Below are 25,656 nucleotides of genomic sequence, written 5' to 3' on the forward strand. Positions count from 1 at the left end.
GACAAAACTGCCTTGAAACCTCCCCCAAAGTCCCCTAGGGGGCAGAATCGCCCCAAGTGAAATCTCATGAGCTAGCCTACTCCCAGGCCTCTTCCCTTCTGTCCTCTTTTGGGAGCTGCAGAGGGTCCTCTGTGCTCTTTCCCACTGCTCCTGCCGCTAAGGTTCTGCTGCTTGCCTGTGATAAACAGTAAGTCTGCTGAAATCAAGTAAAGAATTAACAGACTCACTGCACACAGCTGAGAGCCACACCAGTAGCAAAGGGGACACTGTGATCTCCAGTTGCACGGCTTCTGTATCCATCTCTCAGTTGTCTTAAACTCACATGGGGACGAGCATTAGGACTTTCGGGTATCCTAAAACACACCTTAGCAGGCATGGGCACTCTCTCACCTCCCCTTCCTCCCAGCAACCAAAACAGTCCCACTCACCTCCCACTGACCACCGTCCCCCACAGAGGAAGGGATTTTCATGGCTCAAGGATTCATATTGTCATTTTTCTTATTTACAAAATCAATAAACACAGGCATGATTCAGAGAGGTGGGGAGCCCTCAGCACCTCTCCCTACCCTGGGCTTGGATCCCAGTCACAGACTATAGTGTCCACCCAGCAGGAAAGGGCTCCAGCAAAGACCTTCTCTGTCTCTGTAACTTACAGACACAGAGAATCGAGTAGGAGGTGAATTCCGGGGGCCTGACAGAATGGGATGGGATGATGGGATAGGTGATAAGAGAGGGAAAGGATACACAATTTTATAAATAACTAGACAGGTATGAGCCTTTCTTTTTTGGAGGGGATGGGCAGGAAGGCTAGGGGCAAACAGGGGCCTAAGTAGAAGGAGAAGAAACAGTGCCTGGCACCAGAGTGGATAAGGGATGATCTCTGAGCCTCTGTTTGCCCCCACCTTTAAAATGAGTGCACTGCTGTAGATGGTGTCAGAGCAACCTGCTTGCTCTGACATGTTAGGACTCTTTAGGGTTCTAAGCCTGGGAGCTCTGGGACCAGAGCCCTGGGGATTGCAAGAGAGGTGGCTGATGCCCAGACAGGCTATGTTTGATCCCCAGGCTGGTACTGGGGTTCTGTGGAGGTAAAGTAGTCCTCTAGGAAGGACTGCAGGTATTCGAAGGTAGGCCTTTCCTCTGGGTCCAGACGCCAGGTCTGCTCCATGGCCTCGTACAGGGATGCTGGACAGCCTAGGGGGCACGGCATGTGGTAGCCATGCTCCACCTGTTCCAACACTTCCCGGTTATTCATGCCTGGAGGGTGGGACTTCATCAGTCAGGGGGCTTAGTGCCTCCCAAAGAGGCAACCAGGAGGAAGCCCTTCCCCTTGATGACCCTTCCACCTCCCCCATCCCTTAACAAACCTGGGTAGGGGACTCGGCCCTTGCTGATGAGTTCAGTGAGCAGGATCCCAAAGGACCATACATCTGACTTGATGGTGAATCTGCCAAAGAGGGCAGCCTCCGGGGCTGTCCACTTGATGGGAAATTTGGCCCCTGGAGGGTTTAGGGGAGAAAGGGCAGTTAGTGGGGGTTCCCTGGGAATAACTGGATTAAGAGAATGGCATCTTTAGGATTGGGGGCCCTGAGCACAGAGATCTCTGGGCAAAACAGAGAGGACCTGGTATCTAGCCAGCACTTTCTATGTGTCTAGGATAGTACTGGGTGCATTACAAATGGTGTAATAATTCCCAAAATAATAACAGCTAGCACCTGTTAGCTGTATAGTCTTTACTACATGCTAGAAGTTGTATTAAGTAATTTACATGTAATAACTTACTTAACCCTCACAAAAACCCCATGAGGGAGATTCTATTATTAGCTCCATTGCACAGATGAGAAAAAGGAGGCACCAAGTAGTTAATAACTTGCCTGGATCACAGTTTTGTAAATGGCTAGGACACACATCCAGGCATTCTGGCAGCAGAATTCATGCTATTACTCTATTGTCTTTCACCTGGTAATTATAGCAGTGCCTGGCACATAGTAGGTGCTTGATAAATAGCTGTTGGCTTACTATTGTATGGATATTTTCATTGTACGGATAAGAAAAGACAGCTCACAGAGGTTAGGTGAATTGCCCAAAGCTTCAGGGCTGGTAAGTGGAGGAGCTGGGACTTGAACCCAGAGTGGCCTCTTACACTACTACATCAGAATTAGCAGAGTCCTGCATGGTGAGGGTGTTGGGGGAAGGGTTTCTGAGTATAGGGTCCCATGGCAGCCCCTTGTCCACTGGAGAGCTCTTGGAAGGTGAGGTGAGGCAGGGCACCTTGCTGGGGGTTGTACTCATCATCCTTGATGAGACGCGCCAGCCCGAAGTCAGCAATCTTGCATACCAGCCGCTCTCCAACTAGGATGTTGGCTGCCCTTAGGTCCCGATGGATGTAGTTCATGCGCTCCATGTAAGCCATGCCCTCAGCTACCTGGAAGCCAAGATATGGAGAGATGGGAATACTATGGTTTGTGTGAAGGGTCATTTGAAACACCGACTTTCCAGACAGGTAGACGGAGGTTCAGAGCCAGGCAATGCCCTGCCTCAGGTTGCACAGACGATCCAGTGGGTGGGCTGCACTCACAGGGGTAGGGGTAGGCTAGGTGTCTGGGGGCACAAGGATTAGTGGAAGGTTAACAGGAGGGGGATCTGAGAGATAAGGGCTACTGTCCCAGTTTACCTGGGCTGCCATGTCCACCAGCTGGGGCAGCGACAAATTCTGGCCCTCCCGATTTTTAAGGAACTCCAGCAAGCTACCTGTCGAGGGGAACTCAGAAATATTAGCAGCAAGACCCTACCCTCGCCTCCAGGCCAGGCGGCCCTCGCTTGACCCCGCCCCTATCCAGAACTCCTCTCAGCTTGGCCCCGCCCCCTGCTCCCAGCACTGTCATCTAGATCCGCCCTACTCACGATCCCGCCAGGAGCCTCAGTCCCTTAGGGACCTCACCAGGTCCGCTTCCACAGAGACCCTGACTGCCACATCTCGTTTCTTCTTCTCTTTCTCCGTTCCCCTAGACACGTCCCACTCAGACTTCTTCAGTACAGATCCCGCCTTCACTTGCCCAAGCCCCATCCCGCGTCATAGGCTCCGCCCCCACGCCCAGACCACCGCCCCACACTACCCCGGGTCTAGCTTGGCTCCGCCCCCACACCCAACACTCACGTGGTTTCATTCACTCCCGCCGTTCGCTCAGACTCTGCGGGTCGTCCACTGTCCCATCACAGATCGCCACCCACGTCCCTCCTCCAAAGTCACCCACCTTAACTTCGCCCTAAATCCCGCTCTCCCAGACTCCGCCTCCTGCCGCCGCCCCTCACCGTGGCACATGAACTCCGTCACGATGTAGATGGGCTCCTCTGACACCACAGCATACAGCTGCACCAGCTTGTCGTGCCGCAACAGCTTCATGATCTGCGCCTCCGCCAGGAAGGCCTTCGGGGACATGGTGCCCGGCTTCAGCGTCTTCACTGCCACCTTCGTGCTGCCGTTCCACAGGCCTGCCGAGCAGCCGCAGCTCATCAGGGCCGGCTCCCCGCCGCCCAAGCCCTGGGCCTGGGCCCCCTCCCTCGGGACCTCCGTACCCAGCCACACATCCCCGAAACAGCCAGTGCCCAGCCGGCGCTCGAGCGCGATGGAGCTGCGGCTGATCTCCCAGGCGTCCTTGGCCAGGCCCAGAGTCTGCGGCTTCATGGTGGTGCAGGCTGCTGTGAGCAGGTGGCACAGCCCATCGTTCACCTCTGGGAATGGGAATGGGGAATTGTAGGTCACAGGCAGGCCAGGACGTCCCAAACATTCCTCATCCCAACCCAGCTGCCAAGGTCAGTTATAAGTGACTAGGCCACAGGTGAGGTCACAGGTCAGGGCAGAAGGCAACCCCGCCCACTGAGTAGCTGACCGTGATGGTGCCCTGGGAAGGTGTCACCAAGAGGGAGAGATGATCCCACGAGGACTGGGGACCTTCCCATAAGAGGTGGCCTTCAGTTGGGCCTCCAAGGATAAGATGGGATTCTCACAGATGGGAATAGAGTTAGGGATTCCAGACAAAGATGTGGACATGGGGCCTCTACTCTTCCACGGACCTCATCCCTCGGCTAACCAACCAAAGCAGAAACCTGGGCATTGCTTCCCACCTTCCCCTAAACCCCACAGCCCATCTTCCAAGTCAGGTATTTTCAGTCTCCAAGACACCTATTCATTAGGGGGTGCCATTTGGCCATGGACAGCCTTACACCTGTTTCCTCTGGAGTCCTACAGAGCAGGATCCTGGACTGGGAGCCAGACACTTGAGTTCTAGTTTTGGCCCAGCCACTACCGCTTTGGGAGACACTTCCCTTCTCTGGGCTTCCGTCTCAATGGGTTGGTTCAAGAATCTGAAGCACATGGAAGCTCCCAAGGGCCAGCCCTCACCAATGTAGTGCTGTACCAGCTCCTGCACCGAGTTGAACTGTGCCCGCGTGGTGATGTAGTAGCCACCTGTGTCCAGCTTGCGGATCTTGTAATGCTTCACATGATCGCCTCTGGTCTGGTCCCAATCCCGGATGGACAGGGAGTAGGCACCTGGGTGCAGGTGTCACTTTCAGGCCTGCTTTCTTCACCCCCAGTCTGGGAGCCCAGATAGACCCAAAAGGCTGGGACTCTGGAGCTGGGTGGCCACATCCCTTGAACCCAGTCCCAGTCTTAAGACTACCCCTTCAACCCTGTCCCAGCCTTGGCCCTGACCCAACCCCTCACTGCAGCTCCTACCCCCATAATGGCTGGGCTTCCCAGTTGCCTGTACCTTTGGTGGTCTCACTCTCTCGAATGAGAAAGGCCCCCCGGGGGTTGCCCTGCGACAGCAACTGCCTCTCTGAATCCTTCCTCCCGATCTTTCCAAAGTACCACCTGTTGGGAAGGCCAGCAACAGTCATGTTCAACCCGTTCAACCCCCAACTCAGCCTCCTGGGAAAAGTCCCCTCACTTTTAGCCTAGATTTAATTTCCTCACCCGTGAAATGGGGCTCATACACCTGCTTCACAGCCTGATGGTGAAGTTCCCAGTGAAGGGAAACGTAGAATGCTTAGCACACAATAGGTGCCCAATAAAGTTGAGGCTTCTCCTCTCTATCTGGATCTCTCTTGAATTAAAATAGCCAGAATCCCGGTCACCAGCGACCTCATTAGGGTGCCTGCCCCCTGTCCATTGGTCCATCTCACTAATGCCCCTCCTTGGGCTCATTTTACAGATGAGGAACTTGCAGCTCAGAAAGTGTAAGTTACCTGCCCACAAAGCTGACTGATGAGCTCTACCTGAAATTCTTTGCTGTCCACCTTTGCTTTCCCACCACCCGAGCCACTCAGATCCCTGTCCCCATACCCCACCCCAAACCCTTTCCTACTCTGGCTTCCAGAATGACACCCTTTCCTGTTTCTCTTGCCTCTTTCTGACTGCTCCTGCCCTGCTCTGACTGCCTCTTTTCCTCCACTCTCTTAAATGTGGATGTTGTCCTAAGTCTCAACTTCACCCTCAGGCCTCAAGCATTCCTGCTCTCTTTTGGATATTCTTCCTGGGACTGAACTGTAGCTTTAAACCAACTGAGAAAGTGTGCCAGAGGAGTTGAAGTGACCACAGGTGTCATAGAAGACTCAGATGTCATTTGATCACTAAATTGGCCTATGACCATTTTAGGCTGAAAAGAAGCATAGTCTTCTGATCAAGGGAGGTGACAGTCTCCCTTGTAAGTAAACTCTAGGATTGTCAATCTATACCTGGGTACTAGGCACAGTTTGGAGAACAAGGGATGGCAATGGCAAGTGGAGTACCCAGGAGGGCAGGCAGGATGGCAAGGAGGAACTGTTAAAAGCTGTGTAGACAGGACACATTCCCAAGTTTTTTCAAACCCCAGCCACACCCATGACAGTAGCAATTCCTTAATAATTAATATAATAATAATAGCATCCATTGTGTGTTAGGCTCTGCCTTAATACATATACATATTCCTTTGATTCTTATACCAATGCTGTGAGGTTAAGGTCTTTTATTAACCCCACAGGCAGGTAAGGAAGTTGAGCTAACTAGTAGTTAAGCAACTTGCCCAAGGCCACATGGCTTTTACACTATGCTGCCAGAATAGGAACCCAAGCTGCCTCCTCCACGGCCTGCACACTTAATCACAGCACTGCTCTTAACTACAGTATTGCACTGAGTGCCTCTCAGAGTTTCCAGACACTGGCCCCAAGATGTGGTCACAAGCAGGAACCCCCAAACCACCCACCTTCTGCATGATCACCCCTGCACTCCGCCCCAGAGGAAGGCCTGAACCCCATCCACTCCCTTCTGCTTAGAGACATGTCACCCCAACCAACCCAGCCCATCTGCGGCCTCTTCATCCCACCAACCTCCACATATGCCCACTTTTCTTCCTTCCCCAGGGAAACTGCTCTAAGCCTATCTTGCCACCTTCCCTCCATTTCCTCACCTCCTACTACCTCCCAGGCTCTGCTGTCTGGCCTGCACCCCCACTTCACACAGAGAGATCTTCCACCAAGGTCACCCCCACTGCCAAATCCAGTGGCAGCCTCTGACACTCTTTTTTGTTTCCTGCAACCTCTACTCCACCCTCTTGGCTGTTCTGACTTGGCCTGGCCTAGTTTTCCACCAGCTAGTTCACCTCCAAGGGCAGCTTTCTCCAAAGCTGGATCCTAGGGCGAATCTCTTTCTTCCTCCTTCTCTTCCTCAGCCTCCTATGCAGCTCTGATTGTCATCCCCACTCTGAAAAGCCCCAAATCACCACCCCAGCCCAGGTATGCCCTCTGAAAGAGCCACAGCAAACAAAGAGACTTAGTGCCAATTAGGGAAAGTATTAGCCAATTAACCCTTCCTCTGGGCTAATTCAGGTGCATGGCTTGGCCCAGGCAGGACCCTCTCGTGCAAAGCACCATCTAACCTGACTGCAGGCAGTCTCCTCAACCTGGGTGTTCCTCTCCACAAACTTCAACTGACAAGTCCCCCTGAGAACCCGTTACCTGTACCTGCTCCCATGTTCCCCACTTTAGCAAATGGCACCACCACCAGTCAGTTCCTTGAAAAGACTTTGGTCACCCTTCATTCCTCACCTACTAGCCCAGTGGCAAGTCAGTTACCAAGTCCTGGTGACTCCCATTCTGCAGTGCCTTCAATCTTTTTTGTGGGGGTAGTTATGTGAGAATATATACAAAAGTATGCCTCAGTTTCCTTATCTTTAAAATGGGGCAATAATAATATCAATAGTGCTATTGTGAGAATTAAATGAATCAAAGTAGATAAAGTGTCTGCTGTTGTTACTAAAGGTACTCCATGAATGATGATTTCCTGCCCCCTTAATAGATTTAATTCTAAGTAATGGCCCCTTGCAATTGTTTATAATTTTTAAAGTTCATACACTAAGCTTATACAAATAAGCTGAGAGGCAATATGTATACCGTTTAGCAAATGCAGCCAGACTATCTGGGTTCAAATACCTGCTCCATCAACTTACTAGCCATGTGAACTTGGACAGGATTTTTAATTTCTCTGTGCCTCAGTTTCCTCATTTGTAAAACAGGATAGCAGTCCCTAACTCCATTAACACACGGAAAGCATTTTGAATAATGCCCAGAACATAGTATGTGCTAGATAAAGATAATGGTAAAGATTATCTACTATCATTATCATTATTATTATCTTCTTTTATTCCACAACGAATTTACAGAAGGGGACAGGCTCAGAGTAGAGCTGTGACTTGCCCAAGAGGCCACCTTGATTCAGAGCTCCAGGGTCCTGACCCCTAGCCCCTCCCAACCAGGTCCTCCCCCAACTCTTACTCACTCTTCAGCCTGGATGGAGTCCACAGGGGCCACATAGTTGCTGGGAATGTAGCCAGTTTGTCCAGAGCTGAGGGACCGAGCCTCCCACCAGTCACCCTCACTGTAGGCACAGAACATGAGGTATCAGCTGCAACCCAGTCCCTGGGTACCCTGGGGCCAGGAAGGGCCACACAAAGGATCAGGTGGAGACTCGTCCTGTCAACCCCGCACCTTGGACAAGCCCCACCCACACCCAACCAGGGCTTTTTTCTGTTCTGCCCCCAGCCACTGCAGCTGCCCCAGAAGAATTTTCCCTGCAGAAGGAATATTTTTGGGGAATCTGGGCCTCCTGACTTTCTCCTCTGGCTTCTCAGATGAGCTGGGGTTCAAGTAGGCAATGCACAGTTAGCTAGGTCACTTCCCCAGTGAACATCCCCACCCCAACCCCACTATGGCTACATATTTCCTTCTGGATAAAATCCAGACGTAAAATCCAGGCTTAAAGAGCCCTGAAGAATCTGCCCCACCTACCTCTCTAGCTTCTGCTCTCTCCATTCTGCACCTCATACTCTATGATCCATCTATCTAGTCTGAACCACTTGGTGGTTTCCAGAAGTCATCATTCTTATTCTCTCACTCTGTCTTCCTCTTTTCTCACCTCTTCCTTCAACATCTATTCATTTTTCTAGTCACAGTGTAGAAATCACCTCCTCCAAGATGCCTATCCTGATAACCACTACCCTGGAGACTGTGTTTGGTGTTTTATCTGTGTCCGTAATTCTTAATGCTCCGTTGACATAGTAGCAATTACTCAGGGTTGTTATTGTTATGTATCTGGGTCCCCAACTAGGCTGGGGCTTTCTGAGGTCAGGGACCAGGTAGGATTCCTCTCTGGATCCTGTTCTCAGTCCAGGCCAGGCCCTGAGCTGGGTGGCCTGGTCACTTACGTGTTGTTCAGGATGTGGAACTTTTCGCCCTTGGTGAAGGTGAGGTCATCCTCTGTCCGGGCCTCATAGTCATACAGGGCGACGAACAGGGTCACACCAGTCCCTGCAGAGCCAGGGCGACTCAGCAGAGTACAGACTCAGCACGAGACAGAAGCACCAAGGGGTCTGTACCCGTGGAGTCCTGCTCCTCAGCCAGGTCTTGTGCCTCCCCACTGCTACAGAGCCCTAGTTCCCAGAGGCCTTTGGAGTCCAGCGGATTTCTGATTTGGGCTTTGTAGCTCAGCACCCCATGGATTCAGGAAACACACCTTCATGCTCATCCCTCTCATCCTGGGGAGTCCCCAGGTCACCCGCTCCTCCTCTTCCCCACCAAGAAGGCTTCCCACTTGCATCCGTCATCCAGGTCCTGTTCTCAGACTGGGAATAGAGCTGTCTCCCCCTCAGACCAGGGTTTCTGAGGGTACAGTTGTACACACTCAGACTGTGCAGAAAACAGTCTCTGTCATACCCGAGGCTCCTAAAAAAAAACCATATCTCTCCTCCCTTCAAGTTTTCCCAGGGTCTAGGCAATGCCTGCCTCGAGCCCACTAGACTCACCTGAGATGCCCCTGATGTTGCCCCCATCAAGGAAGGCAGGGCCGACAGACTGAGGGGAGAAGTTGTTGTAGTTGGGGATATGTGCAAAGGAGGACGCAGGCCGGGCCAGAGTAGGGTCAGGGCCATAGCGGTCCGAAGCCCCATAGCCCCTGAAGTCCCCTTCCAGGCCAACATCTTCCTTGGGTGCCGGCTCCGACTTCTTGCAGAACACACAGCCCATTCCAGGTGCCCTGCTACAGAATAGGGAGCACGCCTCACTTGGGGGTCCCTGCCAGATATGCCACCCTATTCACACACACGTGCACATGCACATGCACACACAATCCCTCAGGCATGCAGCATCCCCTCTCAGGCCTGAAATGGGAGGTCCTTCCTAGTGAGGGATAAAGGAGAGGCAGGGCCACCACTGGGTCTACCTCCCAGTTGCCTTAGTATGTTTGAAGAGAATATGTGTATCCTCAGTGGGGCTGCTTCTCTGTTTCAGGATGTTGCTGATTTTATGTATTTTCGGCTCCTATTGCTTCACTATGGTATGCCTCTGTGACTCCTTGGGAGTGCTTATGTGTGTATGCCCTTTGTGTATCTAAGTGTCCGAGAGTTTACTTGTGTGTGTGTGTGTGTGTGTGTGTGTGCGCGCGCGCACAGCCCTTTGTGAATGTGCATGTCTAGGAGTGTGTGTCCATGTCTTTATGTATGTGATGGTTCTTGTGTGTTCATGTATATGAGTGTGTACGTATATACATGTTTCTGTGCGAGTGTGTATGTGTGTGCCTTTGTGTGTTTCTTTGTGTGAGTAGGTGCCTCTGTGTCTGTCATGACCATGTGTAGCCCTGTGCAGGAGCACATGTGCCTGTATGTGTGTGTCTGTGTGCACAGTTCTGTGAGTACATGTGAATGTCTCTGTGTGTGTGTGTTTCTCTCTGTGCATGTATGTGTCTATATATCGAGAGGTTTGTGTGAGAGCTGTGTGGCAGCACCTGGAGTTCCCTGCAGAGAGGGATCAAGGCCATTTCCTGTCATGGGTCCAGCTTCTGGCCTCTCAAGCTGCCTCATTCTGGTTCCCCCATCTGTTACCTAGCAACAGGCCCTGGTAGGAGGAGGGGGCTATGAGGAGTTGTGGGACTCAGGAAGGCACCCCCACCCCATTTCATGACCCTGAAAGCCTCAATGTCTGCTCCCCCCCATCTCACCCCTCAGGCCGCTACTCTTGGGTCAGTGGAGCTGCCGCATGGTCCTTGGGAGGGGCCGGAGACCTGAGGGCGAAGCAGAGGACAGGGAAGATGAAGGCTCTGCCATCTTTCCTGCAAGCCAGCTGTCAACTCCTGCCCTCTTCAGGAAGCCAGGCCTGGGCTCTGCCCCAGTATGACTTCTGCCTTCATTTTCCTTCCCACCACCCCAGCACATTGACATATCCAGCCTCATAGGACACACCACCACACCAAGTCTCTCACACTCATATCCACCAAATACACCAACATATACAGTAACACCCCCACCCCCAGCATACAGTCACATACCAACACACAGCGTACACTTGCATGGTGTGCTCACCAACACCGCCATACACTAGCTCAAACTCACTCTTGCAGAGTCCAGGCTCTGAAGCACAGCACACACACACACACCACCTCTCAGACTAACAGACTTGGACACTTGGACACTCATATTTTTGTATTAAACCCATTTCTCTAACTGGATTTCTCTCAAACCATGCTCAGCTCACTCGCAGCCCCCAGCACCATCTCCTAAAAATAAGCCCTTCCTCTGGACACCTCCTCTGCTCCCACAGTGGGCTGGGTAAGCTCCAGCAGGCCCAGGGTTACATCTGGGGGCACAGTGAAGGTGGACACCTACCTTCAGAGCTCGCTCCTATCGCCACATCAGGGAAAAGGCTCAGGTCAGAAGCCAGGACCACGAGGGTCTCTTGGGGACACCCCCAAATGACCCAAGCCTTTGCTGGTAGCTGTGGCCTCTGAGCGACCAAGCAGACAGGTCATTGAGCAAGGGCTCCCCACGCCCTGCCAGAAACTCTGTCATTGCAACACTCAGAGAGGAACTGCTAGGGAGAGGACTCAGTTTCCTAAGATGTGAGAGGAGTGGAGAGTCGTAGGGTGGGGCTGGCCCAGTGGACACTGGTTTCCCCCCAGGGGGACTGAGAACTCTTGGGACAGGTGCCCCACCTTGCCTTTTTCCATCCCCAAGTCCAGTTCCATGATGGATATCCTCCTCCCCTTCTCTGGGTCCTGCCCCTGCTACCCAGCACTGCTTACCTCTTCCAGGAAGCCTCAGGAGATCCACCAGGTCCAGCTGCCTAGCTGATCAGCACCCTGCCCCCAACTCTAGACCTAACAGCCCCTCTCATCCTTCACTGTAACGGTTCTCCCATGTGTGTATGAACATTGTGGGGACAACACCCACGTGATGAACTGTGAAACAGGCTGTGGTGATGGCCCTAAAATAGTCCCTTTTCACCAAGCCCTTGCGGACATCTTCACCTCAGGACCCTTCCCCTGGGGTGAAACCACTGTGTCTGAAAGGCTTCAGGATGCCGCAGGGTGGTTAGGGTCAGGGTGAGAATAGAGGTGGAGGTGGGGGGCACTCATGGCCCAGGGAAGGGATGTGGGGCCCTGGGGGGACAGATGGGGGTCAGATGTAAACAGGGCTACAGGGTGAGAATGGAGATCTTCTCACAGGAAGATACAGGCACATCATCTCAAATGGCACACAGGGTGGGCACCCAGATCTACACAGTCCTCCTGATACATTCAGAGCCACACACATGATCTCAGCTACACATGGTGCCTCACACAGAGATTTTGAACTCCTCAGTACAGATTTACAGACACATCTGTCTTCAAGGATACCCATACCCCCACATACATACACCTCTGCCCTCAGCCATACACACAGCCTCTCCACAAGAGTAACATATACAGAAACTATAGCACTTACTATATGACTTACTATGTCCCAGCCACTGCATTAAACACTACACATATATTACCTCATTTTATTCTCATAACCGTATAAAAAACTCATTTATTCTCATAACAATGCCTATTATTGATAAGGCAGCTGAGGCACAGAGAGGTTTAGGAACTTGCTCGAGGTCACACAGATGATGTATCCTAGAGTTTGGCTCCAGAATCTGAGCCACTTCTCTCCATTGCCTGGTCACAGATGTGGATAATTACAGCCATTCCTGTAAGCATGTACAGATGCGCAGAGCTCCCATAAGGACACACAGAGATATACATAGCCCTCCCCCAAGTCACCCACACAGAGCTCCCCTCTTTAAGAGACACAAACTTATACAACCTCTTGGGTCCCCAAATAGTACAATGTTGCTACTTCCAGCAATACCCAGGTATGTGTTACCACAACATTTACAAGGCAGCCAAAGGGGAGCCCCGAATTCTGCAGGCCTGGAATGAGGTAGGAGATTAGAAACTGTCAGCCTCTGATAAGGAGGGGGAGGGCTCTGCTGCCTAAGGAAGAGCCCTGGCGGGGCTGCCAGCATGGGGAACAGACAGCTGGGGGGCTAGATCTCAGGGCTTTGCACTCCCAGGCCTGATGATGGGGACCAAAGCCCCAGGCTAGGCATGCCTCTCTGGGCTCCAGTATGTTGAGGGATTGGGTGATGTGGGGTGGGGGGGTGGGCACAGGGTCTGGCACCTGCATGGCCCAAGGCAGTGAGAGGCACTGAATGTGACCATGCTAGTGTGGCTTTGTCAGAAAGAGATGGGGAGAGACAGAAAATGAAAAGGCAGAGCCAGAGAGGAAGACAGAGATACAGAGAGACAAAGACAGACTGAGAAAGCCAGGGAGACAAAAGGAAGAGATAAACACAGGGAGAAACATCGTGTGGTGTGCTGGTATACAGGCTCTCAAAAGAAGAAAGAAAAGGCCCTGGTTTGTAGCATTTGCTGATTTCCATGGTGTAAATATTCCCATCATGGCTGATTTCAAGTTACCCAAGTGACTTCCTGAACACTGGGCTGGGAAGAGATTCACAGAACAGCTCCCCAGAGCCAGTATTAGCTGGCTTCAGCACATCACTGCCAGAAAGAAACAAACAGAAAGAGACAGAGACAGAAATGAGAAGTAGAGAGACAGAGCAACGGAGAGACTGGGAGAGAGAGAGAGACAGAGCAAGAGGACAGGCAGAAATGAAGAGAAAGAGCTGAAGACAGAACTAGATTGACAAGGAGGAAAAAGGAGAGAGGGAGCAGGGTAGGGTCCTCTCTGCTCAGGTGTCTGCATGAAAAGAGCCCTCAGGACTCTTCTCCCAGCTCTGATTCCAAATAGTGTCTCTGGAGAGTAATTTGACTTCCTAGAAGTCTGGGCGTCAATAACTATTAGTTTAAAAACGCTCATTTATTAAACACATACTCAGTGCCTGGCATTGTACCAAGCAATTGCCATGCATGACCTCATTTATTAACCCTATGAGGTAGCTTTTATTACCCCTATTTCAGGTAAGGAAACTGAGTCACAGAGAGTAATTTCCCCCAAATCACACAGTACATCATGGGAAGCTAAAATGTAACCCCAATAAATTTGGCTCCAAAGCCCACCATAGGCACTGCTGTATTTTTTAGTCCTGGTGGAAAAAATAATGTGTGTCCCTTAATGAGCACCTACATTGTGCCAGGCCCTGTGCTACATGCTCTGAATCCTCATTATAGCACAGAGAGGGGAAGCAACCTTCCCAGGGTCTCTCAGGCAACCACTGATTTTCATGGACCTAGAATCTGAATCCTGGTCTTTCTTTTCTCAGTGCTGAACTAGGCTGCCTGATAACACAAGAAAGGGAGCAGCTCAAGAGTAGAAATAAGCATTCTGGGTACTGCAGGGACTCTGGTTTGTTTACAAAATGCCTCTTAAACGTAGTTCACAGGAGTCTGTTTCCAGAGCCTCATCTGGGTCAGGATCAGGTTGTGGGTTTCAGAGCTGAGGTCCAGCCCTGGACCATGGGGCTCCTGCCTTTCAGCATTGCCCTCTTTGCGGCCCTACCCAGCTTTATTCTTTATACTGCAGTGTTAGCTCTGGGGCCTTGAATAAATGACAAGCCCTCGAAGCCTCAGTCTTTCCATCTGTACCTTCTGTGCAGTTGTTGAGAATGCTTGACAAGATGGGGCTCTTGCTCAGTGTGCAATGGCCCAGTGAGGTTGAGAACAGGCAGTGAAACTAGAATGGCCCCCAGGGACCATTTATCAGCCCCCTACCGAGTATGAAGGGGAGAAGTGACTGACCCTAGGTCAAACAGCCAGAGAGGGGATTCAAAGACAGGACCATTAATTGAGTCCAGAGTTCAGTTCCTAGCACCTTAGCTATGTTCTCCAAAGCCTGAGGAGGTCATGCTGTCCCGATCTGGTGAACGTCCTATTTCTGACCCAGCCCCAGGCCAAATGAACACACCACCCCTGCCATATGGCAGCTGGCCACTCAGCAGGCACCCTTCCCCTGGACATAGGAGTTCTAGGCCCACCTATCCTTTCTTGAGGTCCACATTTCCCGCAGCCATGTCACAGCTTTGGTGTAGACACAGGATGTCCTGCTGCCCCCAGCCCCCGCCAAGTATCTGTGGGATCTGGGGACAGACTCTGGTTCAAATTCTACCTGGTGTGACAACTAGCTTGAGACATTGGGTAGGTAGCTCAGTTTATGTCTCTGAGCTGTAGTTTCCTTGCCTAGAAAATAGGAATATAAATCTCTACCTTATGGGCTTGCTTCTGAGCATCAGATGCAGTCAAGCCGTGAAAGCACCAGGCACACAGTAGGTGTCCAGTGAACTTTCACTTCTGCTCCTTTCCCTTGAGGAAGGCCCCTCCAAGGACCAGGGAGGGGAGTGGCAGCGCTGAGAAGAGAAGTTCCCAGGGTGAGGTGGGAGGGCTGAGCTAGCCCAGTGGCCCAGGGGATTTCAGAAAGAGGGAACTGGGACTCCAGGCAGTGGCAGGAAACCACCATCCTGCAAGAGTTCCGGCTGCTCCTTGGGGCTCTGGGCTGGCCACAGGCAGGGCTCAAGCCTCAGCCTGCTGCACCCCATCCCTCAGCAAGACTGACCGCCCCCCCACGGACGGCTTATGCCCCTCACCCGCAGAGACTCCACTCCTCTCCCTGAACTCCAGCAACCTGGCGGAGCACCCGTCTCTTTCACTGAGGCCCCGCTTCTCAGTGAACCTCCAACCACCTCATGCCATTCTTTCTTGAGGCCTTACAACCGCCACCCGTGAACACACAAGGGCTAAGACTTACCCCAGTCTGATTCTACCACCCGGGTGGGGCCAGGTGTGGGGGGAGGGGCGGGTGGCAGGGCATGGGGGAAGGGGGCCTATCTTTGCCACACTAGCTTTACTCCCAACACGGGTGTCAGCTGAATTTTCTCCACTTCTTGTGGGTAAAAGTGGTTTCTCTTCTGTTGCTGAAAACTCACCACCAGCTTCTAAAACAGGGGTCTTCAGGGATTCAAGATTTTGGGGAGATGGTGGTCCAGGGGATCTGAAAGAATAGAAAGTGGCCACAGTGTGGCCAGATAGGAAGCCCCTTCCCTGAGGCCCACCTTGGGCCAGCCCGGTCTGCTTTGTCCACAGAGGGGCCTGGCTCCTCCTTCCCCAGCTCTGGGGTCCCCCTACCCAGCCTCCCAAGCTCTGGCCACTTCCTTTGCCACATCAGCCCAGGTGGCTGCAGAGAACACCCAAACACCCACACATGTGCTCACAAGCTCATGCTCATTGACTCCAAGCCCAAACCATACTCACAAACACTCTCACACCCTCACTCACAGCTTCACACTCACTGGGGAGCAGCAGCCAGTCATGTAGCCCACGAGCCCCACGCCTTCTTCCACCATCACCCTGTGCCCCTCTCTGGATGGCTACATGGGATTTGAGAGGGGAACTCAGGCCTCAGCTCTGGTCACTTCCTGCACCTGCACCCCGGGCCCCTCCTGCTGGCCCTATTCGTCACTGACTCCCAAACCTCCATCTTCCCACTTGGTGAAGTGTGAAGAAAGCCCTGCTTTCCCACCACTGCCACAGATGGAAGGACGCCACAGGACTCAGGGATCACTGGGCGCGGCACCACAGGGGTTGCGGACAGCTCCCAAACCTGCTTACTTCCCCGGGGGGCCTTCAACAAATCCACACACATTTATGTATTTATTAGACATCAGTCGTGTGCTGGAGGCCCTGTCAGGCTTTCTGGTCCCTGACCATGTTTTTGAGAAGGTGAAGGCGAGGCTTCCTGGATCAGTGAGAGCTTTTACCCCCTCCAAGTCACTCTGCAACAGCCGCTTTCTGCGCCTGATTCTCCTGACCAGGGATGGGGAGGAGGGGGTGGTTTGGGGTCTAAGTAGGGGCAGGGATCATTTCCCCCCCATAATTCAAATGAGGAAAATGAGACCCGGAGAAGCTCTATAACTTGCCTAAAGTCACACAGCAATTAAGGGCCCATCTGGCTAAATCCCTGAGACTGCGGATCTCCTGCCCCAGGATCCCTGAACACAGCGTCATGGCTCTCCTCCTTGTCCGGAAGCCCACCACCTCCGGAGGGCCCATGGGGGCGGGAGGGGGTGACCGGAGGGGACTGCGCAGGCAACGCACCCAACAGTAGCCCAGCGTGGGGCTCTGCCGCGCCCCCTCTTGTTGCCATGGAGACAGCCCCTCCGGGCAACCGCGGTCAAAGGCAGGATTTCCGTCGGGGCGGCCAGCAATTCCCGGATCCCGAGGGGAACGTGGATCGAGACCGCAACCGCGGGCGGGGACGGGGCACCCAGAGAGGCCCATCCCTGCTGAGGGCGGGGACTTCCCCAGGAAGCCGGGACCCACGCCTCTAGCTCCCTGAAGGAGTCCCCTTGCCATCCGGGACCCGCCCACCGGTACCGGGGCAGGAGAGTCCGGGGCGCTGCTTTCGTCGCAGCCTTCGCACCCCTCCCAGCTGCAGGCTTCACCCCCGATTTCTGTGGATTCAGGATGGGGGACTTCCCGGACCCCCGGAATTGCGCCCCACACTGCATCCTCCAGGAATGGTTTTCCTTGATCTCCCGTTAGAGCAAACTCCCTCACCTAGATACTTCCAGTCCCCCCTCCTAGTTCCCCTCTTCGAGACCCCTCAGCTTCTTCAAATCCTCATTTACAAGGTACCCTCCGTTTATTCCCCAGCCCCTTTTGGGGGTCCCCTTAGGTCCTCTCCCCTGGCGCAGCCCCCTTCCCAAATTCTATCAGTTGCACTCTACAGGTTCTCTCCGTTTTCCCCACCAGACCTTTTTTGGGGGTCTTTTTAGTGTGCTTTTCCCGTATTCCTCAAGCCCCCCGCCCCCAATTTGATCAGTCTCACTCTCCTCAGTTTTCCTCCGTAGGTCCTTTTCGGAGTGGAGCCCCTCTGGCCCTCAACGCCCTCAGCTCTCCCCAAGTTCAGGCTTACATCCCCTAGCCCTCCTCCCTCCAGGGCCGCGGGGCGCCGCTGCCCCCGCAGCCCCACCTGACGGCTGCCTACCTGGTCCCGGGGAGGCCGCTTCTGACGGACCCCAGGGCGAGCCAGCCGGGGCTCCAACAGCCACGAATGCGAAGCGGGTTGGGGGAGAAAACTGGGGTGCTGCCCGACTCTGGCAGCCGCCCCCTCTGGGCAGAGAGGAGGAAGCCGCCTCGGACTTCTCTATTGCAGCCGCAGCGGCGACGGCGGCGGCAGGGAGAACTCGCAGTCACACCCCAGCCCCGAGCCAGCTGCCCGCGGGGAGGGGCCCTCAAATCCCAGGCCTGCCCGCCCCCACTTCCTGCCCCGCCGGCGTGACCAGGGGTCGGCTTTTCCAGTCGTCTCCCTACACCCAGCTCCTCCCCCAAGACCTCAGCCCCAGCACAGCCTTCCCAAAGGCCCCCTCCAAAGGGCAAGGTCCTCACCCTCAAAAGCACCTGCTCTTTTACAATCATCGGATTTGAGGTGAAGGGGGACTTTTGTCTTTCACTGAAGACCTGCCCCCCTTTTGCAGCTGAGAAAAATGAGGACCAGATGGGGGGCAGGCTATACCCCAAGTTCTCAGAGCCACTCCAGTGCCACAGTGGATCCTGTCACCGTGCCTTACCTCCTTCAGGCGCTGGGCGCTGAGGACACAGGGATGCAGAACATGCGAAGCAGCAGGGGGCCCTTCTCTTAGCAAACTGCTCTTCAGAAGAATCAGCCTTCAAGCTGCACTGAGGGAGAAGGGTGTCAGCCTCCTACACAGCCCCAAGTTTTAGAAAAACAGGGTCATCCTCTAGCACAACTCCAGCCTTTCCAGCTAGTGGGCAACCCTGACCAACCAACCCCTCAACCTGGGGTTCAATCCTCCTCCCACCACTGTTATTTCTCCAGCCTTAAACCAAGGACCAGGAAAATCAGAAGAGATGTGTGTGGGAGGGCTGTTTGGTGGAGAAGTATGTGTATTGGAATATGGTGTGGAGGCCATGTAAGCACAGACATGCGTGTGTGTTTGTGTGTGTGTGTGATTGTACGCAATGAATATGATGACTGCAATTTTGGAGTCAACAACTGGGACACATTATGCAGGCACATGTGTTTCAGTGTATGAGCAGAGCTGTGGGTGAATGCCTGTGTGTGTGTGTGTGTGTGTGTGTGTGTGTGTGTGTGTACACATGCAGCTCATGCTCAGGTTAGTCCCACTGTGACTGGGGGATGGCAGAGAAAGATGGGATGCGGGTAAGAATGCTTTTCTGTTAGGAAAATGGGAGGAGAGATGGAGAGGAAGCTACAGGGGAAGAGTGGAGGGGCAGGGACTTGGGAGGGATGGTCTCACCCTGGCTGGGCAGTAGCACATTCACCATGGAGCACTCCCTGACTGCCTGTTGGCCCCCAGCTTCAATTAACAAACTAACAAACATTCATCATTGCCTGTCAGGTGCCAGGCTTAGGGAACACAGAGATGAAAGAGATTGGCCCCAGCCTCTGGGGGTTCTCCCAATCCATCAGGCTCTCTCTGCCATCCTTCAAGGTCTGGCTCCTCAGACCTCAGGCCTTCCCTGATTGCTGCGCCTGCCACAGCAGAGCACTCAGCACCTCTGCCTGGTGACCACTGGTTCCTGCGAGGTGGGGGTGTGGAATGCATTTTTCTCAAGGGTGAGGACTAGGTCTGACTCTCACAGATGCCCCTGGGGCCCAGGAAGTGTCTGGCACTGAATAGCATGTTCTCTGGGCATAGGAATGTAATAATCAATCAAGGAACAAAGGCATTAATAGGTGAACAAAGGAAAGCCCAATGACTAAATAACTGAAGGTAAGAATTAAAGAATGAATGAAGAAATTCAAGAATCAAGGACTGAATAAGCAAATGGGTGGAATAACAAAACTGTTTCTGCTTTTAAAATCCAAATGGGACCACATAGCTTCCTTGCTGAAAACTCTCTAATGGCTTCCTTCCTATTTTGTTTGGAATAATAAAAATAAAATAAAATAAACTAATAATAAGGAATAATGAAATCCAAACACTTTTCCATAGCCTCCCAGGCCTCCTATGCCTGGCCCTTCACCCACCTATTCAACCCATTTGGGCCTTCTTCCTCTTCAGCCACGTTGGAATCCTTTTCAGTTCCTAGAATACGCTCTGGTGTGTCTTCTTCTTTTTTTTAAATTTTATTTTGGTATCATTAATCTACAATTACATGAGTAACATTATGTTTACTAGACTCCCCCCATCACCAAGTTCCCCCCACATACCCCATTATAGTCACTGTCCATCAGTGTAGTAAGATGTTGTAGAATCACTACTTGTCTTCTCTGTGTTGTACAGCCCTCCCTGTGCCCCCCCACATTATACATGCTAATCATAATGCCCCCTTTCTTCCCCACCCCCTTATCCCTCCCTTCCCACCCATCCTCGCCAGTCCCTTTCCCTTTGGTAACTGTTGGTCCATTCTTGGGTTCTGTGAGTCTTCTGCTGTTTTGCTCCTTCAGTTTTTTCTTTGTTCTTATACTCCACAGATGAGTGAAATCATTTGATACTTGTTTTTCTCTGCCTGGCTTATTTCACTGAGCATAATATTCCCTCTAGCTCTATCCATGTTGTTGCAAATGGTAGGATTTGTTTTCTTCTTATGGCTGAATAATATTCCATTGTGTATATGTACCACATCTTCTATATCCATTCATCTACTGATAGACACTTAGGTTGCTTCCATTTATTGGCTATTGTAAATAGTGCTGCAATAAACACAGGGGTGCATCTGTCTTTTTCAAACTGGGCTCCTGCATTCTTAGGGTAAATTTCTAGAAGTGGAATTCCTGGGTCAAATGGTATTTGTATTTTGAGATTTTTGAGGAACCTCCATACTGCTTTCCACAATGGTTGAACTAATTTACATTCACACCAGCAGTGCAGGAGGGTTCCCCTTTCTCCACATCCTCACCAACATTTGTTGTTGTTTGTCTTTTGGATGGTGGTGATCCTTACTGATGTGAGGTGATATCTCATTGTGGTTTTAATTTGCATTTGTCTGATGACTAGTGATGTGGAGCATCTTTTCATGTGTGTCTTGGCCATCTGAATTTCTTCTTTGGAGAACTGTCTGTTCAGCTCCTCTGACCAATTTTTTATTGGATTATTTGTTTTTGTTTGTTGAGGTACGTGAGCTCTTTATATATTTTGGATGTCAACCCTTTATCAGATATGTCATTTATGAATATATTCTCCCATACTGTAGGATGCCTTTTTGTTCTATTGGTGGTGTCCTTTGCTGTACAGAAGCTTTTCAGTTTGATGTAGTCCCACTTCTTCATTTTTGCTTTTGTTTCCCTTGCCTGGGGAGATATGTTCATGAAGAAGTCACTCATGTTTATGTCCAAGAGATTTTGGCCTATGTTTTTTTCTAAGAGTTTAATGGTTTCATGACTTACATTCAGGTCTGGTGTGTCTTCTTATAAGGACACCAGTCCAATCAGATTAGAGCCCTGCCCTTATAACCTCATTTAACCTTACTTAGTTCCATAAGGGCCCTGCCTCTGAAAGCAGTCACACTGGGGGTTAGAACTTCAACATAGGAATTGTAAGGGAGACAGTTTAGTGCATGGGAGATGCCAAAAACAATAGGTGAAGGGTTTTAAAGAACAGACTGTTCACATGGTATTAAAGATGCACGGCATAGCTGATTCGAATTTGCAAACAGCTGTGCAGTAGACACCCCATAACTGGAGTAAGCTGATAGTATGTACCTGCTCATGCGATGACTATTAAGTATACAACATCACTGTGAAGAATTCTCGCTACAGATACTCAACCTACATCCAATCAAGGAGTTAGCCCCCTATCAGTCAAATATAGCCCTCTGCCTGTTTTTGTGCAGCCCGTGAGCTAAGAATGGTTTTTACATTTTTAGATGGTTCAAAAAAATCAATGGAAGAATAATATTGAGTGACATAGGAAAAATTACATTAAATCCAAATTTCAGTGTCCATAAACAAAGTTGTATTTATACACTGCCACACTCCATTGACATATTGCATATAGTTGCTTTCATGCTATAATGACAAGATTGAGTAGTTGCAACAGATACTGTATGATCTGCAAAACCAAAAATACTTCCTGGTCTGTCACAGAAAAAGTTTGCTAACTCCTGCTCTTAATCTAGCTTCCAGTTATAAGAGATAAAAGGTTTCAAGGAATAAGGTAAACAACACTATGACGGAAACTTAAGATTCATCTACAATGTGGAATATTCTACAAGACAACTGGCCTGGTTGGTCACTTTAAAGAGTTATCATTTTAAAAACAACAACAAGAAAGGCAGGACGGAGATGACTGTTCTACATTAAAAGAGGCCAAAGACACATCACTGCTAAATGTAACATGTAAACTTTGGTTAGAATTTTGGCAGGGTGGGGAGAAGCCCAGCTATCATTTTGTGCATTAGTTGATGCATTTTTCTCCCTCCCTCCCTCCTAGACTTTCAGCTTCACCAGAGCAGGTGTTTTGTTGCTTAATCCACTCAGCATGTGCAAATGCCTGGCAGCTAGTAGGTGCCTGGTAGATGCTGGTTGAAAACAGGAATGAAAGAGGGAATAAACTTTGCCTGGAGAAGAAGGATGACCTCCTAGAGGAGGGAGGGTCTGAGTGGGTTCTGAAGGATCAGTAGGAGATTTCCCACGGGGAAACCTTTGAGAGAGGCAAGTGACTTAACAGCACCAGTGGCTGAGGCCAGGGCCAATATTCATTCTGGGGGCTTCAGGCAGCAGAACTCTGACCAGTGGTGGAGGCTCAGGCAGGCTGAATTTCAGCTCAGGAGCAGGAAGAACTACAACTGTCAGAAGAGCTCAGCAATAGAATGGTTGGTCTCAGGAGGTGACAGGGTGAGCAAGTGGAGGGGCTCACATGGACTGACCTCATGTATGGGCAGGGGGTGGGTCTCCATGATGATGCACACGGCAACATGTCCTACCACCAAGCCTTTGCCCAGAGGTCTCCCATCTAGCCGCCTCTCCTCTTTTTTTTTCCCAAGCTCAGCCTACTAAGCAGGTGGGTATTTTTTCCCTTCTCTGAACCTTGAGCACTTCTTGTCTTCACCGCTAGGGGGCCTCTGGCATGCTTTGTCTTTGATGGGCAGGCAAGTCTTCACCTGGTAAGATTCAGGGCCTCTGACAGGCTGTGTGACCTTGGGCTTTTGCTTCCTGATCTGTACAAAAAGACAGGGTGGAATAAGGAGCCCTATGAGACCTATTCAACTCTCAGATATCCTGCTTGAAGTCTGGTCCTCTTGGCCTATATAGGACTGGGGACACCTGGGAATAGGGATGGTACTGGCTGAGGCTCCCCTGCTAGGGCCCCCAACAACAGACCTGGCCCATCTCCCCACAACACAGGAGCAGGGTTGGGGATGGCGGGGTGCATGTGCTGTGGGAATGCTCTGACCTCCTTCCTGTCAAAGGCAGCATGGTTCAAATTTAGGCCCCAAAAGTTACTAGCTGTGTTATCTTAGGCAAGTGACTTAACAACTCTAGGCTTTAGTTTCCACATCAATAAAACCAGAACAGTAAAATTTGTCTTCCACGATGAGGAGTAAAGGAAACGATGGCTTTGAAAGCACCTTTAATAGGTGTGCAAAAAGCTATCAGGAGCCAGGGAGGGACATCTGATCAGTTTTAGAATCTCCCCCGCACCCCACTCCTTACCCTAATCCTTTCATCTTCATAAGCTGATTGATGCAGGTAGAAATAAATACTTTATCTATGTCTAAAGCAGGGCTGGTACATAGTAGGCACCACTCAGTAAATATTTGTTAAATGAAAGATTCATTCTATAACCACTATCTCATTTGAGCTTTGAAACAAACTGATAAGGGGCAAGATGAGGGTTATCTCTGTTTCAAAGGCAAAACTGCAGCTCAGAGAGGGAAAGTGACTGGCCTAAAGTAACACAGCAGAGCTGCATTTGGAACCTAGTTCCTTCTACTTGCAGAACCCATAAATAGGATCCCCTTCCATGCAGCCACCTTGTAGTCAGGTAGTTGTTAGGTTCTGCCTACACTCATCCTCACATGAGGGTGACCCAGTGGGTGACACTTGGATAAGCCCATACAGGGCAGATAGGCAAGCCCTCCCCATCTGCTCCCTGATGACCTAGAGGCCCTGCTGGGTAACTGTGTTGCTTGGACAGAGGCACCTTTGCCTTGGCCTAGCTGCCGTTTCATCAGCAGACCCGTTAAGCCACAGGACAGGTGTCTCAGAGCAGCACAATGGGGAAATGGACAGGTGCAAGGGCTAACAGACCTAGCCAGAGCAGGTGTATTGTTGTTCAATCCACCCAGTGCGTGCAAATGCCTGGCAGCTAATAGGTGCCTGACAGATGCTGGTTGAAAACAGTGCATGGACTGTGGGGACTGCCTCATGACAACTCAGCCTGGCATGTCAGGTGTATGCTGTCTTCCAGGGCCTGCCCCCAGCCTTTGGGGACTACTGCCATGTTTCTGGCTAGCAGGCTCATGATTCCCACTCATCCAACACCAAATACAATAGTGTATTTTTCCCTACATATATGTATAACAATAACAATATTACACACAGCAGTAATAGTAGTATAACTTCATTCGGGTTCCCGGACCCAATTCCAATGTGTGTAAGTATGTGGGAGGGGGTCTTCCCACACATACTTACACCAAGCAATTCTCGAACATCAGCAGGGTGTTTGAGAACTTAATTCTGATGCTGTCTGCCCAGAGACAGCACCAGATTCCCAGGTTAAGGGCTCTGTCCTACAAGACTGCCCTCAACCCCCAACTCCAACACCTGTTGCAAGTCCCAGGCAGTTCCCTGTGCTACAGATTGGAGGTTTCCACAACCTCCTTCTTAGGTTCGATTAATTTGCTAGGGTGGCTCACAGAACTCAGGAAAATACTTAAGTTTACCAGTTTAATAGAGGATGCAAGTTTACAGCCAGAGGAAGACAGACATAGGGCAAGGTCCCAAATAGAGGAGCTTCTATCCTCATGGAGCTTGGGGGCCTGGCTCGGTGGCACGTGAAGGCGTTCTGGTTCCCCAAGCAGAGGCTCTCTCCAACCAAGAAGCAGGATCCAACTGAGCAGAGCAGAGCAGAGAGAGAGCAAAAAGCTCTTCTCAGGGGTTTTTGTGAGGGCTTCATTGCATAGTCATGATTGACTAAATTATTGGCCATTGGCTGATTCAGCCTCCAGCCCCCACCTTGGGTGGGGTGTCCAAAAGTATCTCATTAACATGACAAAACACCTGTTTCACCTTTAAGACTGCAGTGTTTTCAGGAACTGTGGATGAAGACCAATATACCTGGGAAATATATATGTGGTCGTATGAATGACCAAATACATATTTCTTATAACTCATTGTATCACAGGGCTCTTATGCTGGGTGTGGGGGGAAAGAAGGGGTCTCTAGAAGGGGTCACTGCTTGGCTAGGAGCACCACGAGGAAGCCAGTGGGCATCTTCATCTCACAGCCTCCTCCCACCAGGGGTGTTGACCCTCCCTTATGCTGATGTCCCGCAGGGAGCCGTGTGAGGCCCAGGAGGACCTGAGCACCCCAGGAGCTGGATGGGGTGCTAACAGCTGGTATACTCTAGGCAGACCTGGGAGTCCATCTTTCCCTTGGGGCAGGACGGAGCATTACAGAGGAGCTGGGTATCAGCGTGGGCTGGGGTGTAACTGATGAGGCCCCGAGAACACTTTCAGCAGGGATGGAGAACTGTAGTGGGAGTGAGGGCTAGAGTACTAAAGTGGGGAGCAGAGTACTATGGGTGTGGGCATATTTCAAGGGGCCTGGAGTATTCAAGTTGGAACACACATTTACAGGTGAGCCGGAGTTTAACAGTGGG

The 25,656-nt window shown here is 51.3% G+C and overlaps 1 protein-coding gene across 7 annotated transcripts; it reads right to left on the reverse strand.

Annotated features, from left to right (window-relative positions):
* Nucleotides 1-473: 473 nt before the first annotated feature.
* FGR (FGR proto-oncogene, Src family tyrosine kinase) lies at nt 474-18,028 on the reverse strand. 7 transcript variants are annotated; one of them, XM_036914936.2, is made up of 15 exons: nt 17,832-18,027; nt 15,772-15,836; nt 15,056-15,195; nt 10,526-10,588; nt 9,336-9,568; nt 8,739-8,841; nt 7,814-7,912; nt 4,770-4,873; nt 4,400-4,549; nt 3,574-3,729; nt 3,310-3,489; nt 2,672-2,748; nt 2,269-2,422; nt 1,365-1,496; nt 474-1,254 (listed from the first exon to the last, which is right to left on the reverse strand). In XM_036914936.2, exons 5-15 carry the CDS (start codon nt 9,553-9,555, stop codon nt 1,046-1,048), a joined length of 1,584 nt encoding a protein of 527 aa, XP_036770831.1. In that variant the 5' UTR covers nt 9,556-9,568; nt 10,526-10,588; nt 15,056-15,195; nt 15,772-15,836; nt 17,832-18,027; the 3' UTR covers nt 474-1,045. The 7 variants fall into 7 exon arrangements, with proteins under 7 accessions (XP_036770831.1, XP_036770834.1, XP_036770829.1 ...); XM_036914939.2 differs by lacking the exons at nt 15,056-15,195; nt 15,772-15,836 and having other exon boundaries at nt 9,336-9,565; nt 17,832-18,028; XM_036914934.2 differs by lacking the exons at nt 15,056-15,195; nt 15,772-15,836.
* Between the last annotated feature and the right edge of the window lie 7,628 nt (nt 18,029-25,656).

The sequence above is a fragment of the Manis pentadactyla genome, chromosome 4 (genome assembly GCF_030020395.1).
Source record: "Manis pentadactyla isolate mManPen7 chromosome 4, mManPen7.hap1, whole genome shotgun sequence".
In the NCBI taxonomy this organism is placed as follows: domain Eukaryota; kingdom Metazoa; phylum Chordata; class Mammalia; order Pholidota; family Manidae; genus Manis; species Manis pentadactyla.

Bases quoted from the DNA above. Each gene is read 5' to 3' on its own strand.
- FGR (XM_036914939.2), bottom strand. From the start codon at position 9,555: ATGGGCTGTGTGTTCTGCAAGAAGTCGGAGCCGGCACCCAAGGAAGAT. The intron at 7,913-8,738 runs GTAAGTGACCAG...CTGTGCCTACAG, and splicing joins TTCCACATCCTGAACAACAC to TGAGGGTGACTGGTGGGAGG. The intron at 4,550-4,769 runs GTACAGGCAACT...ACCTGCACCCAG, and splicing joins AGAGAGTGAGACCACCAAAG to GTGCCTACTCCCTGTCCATC.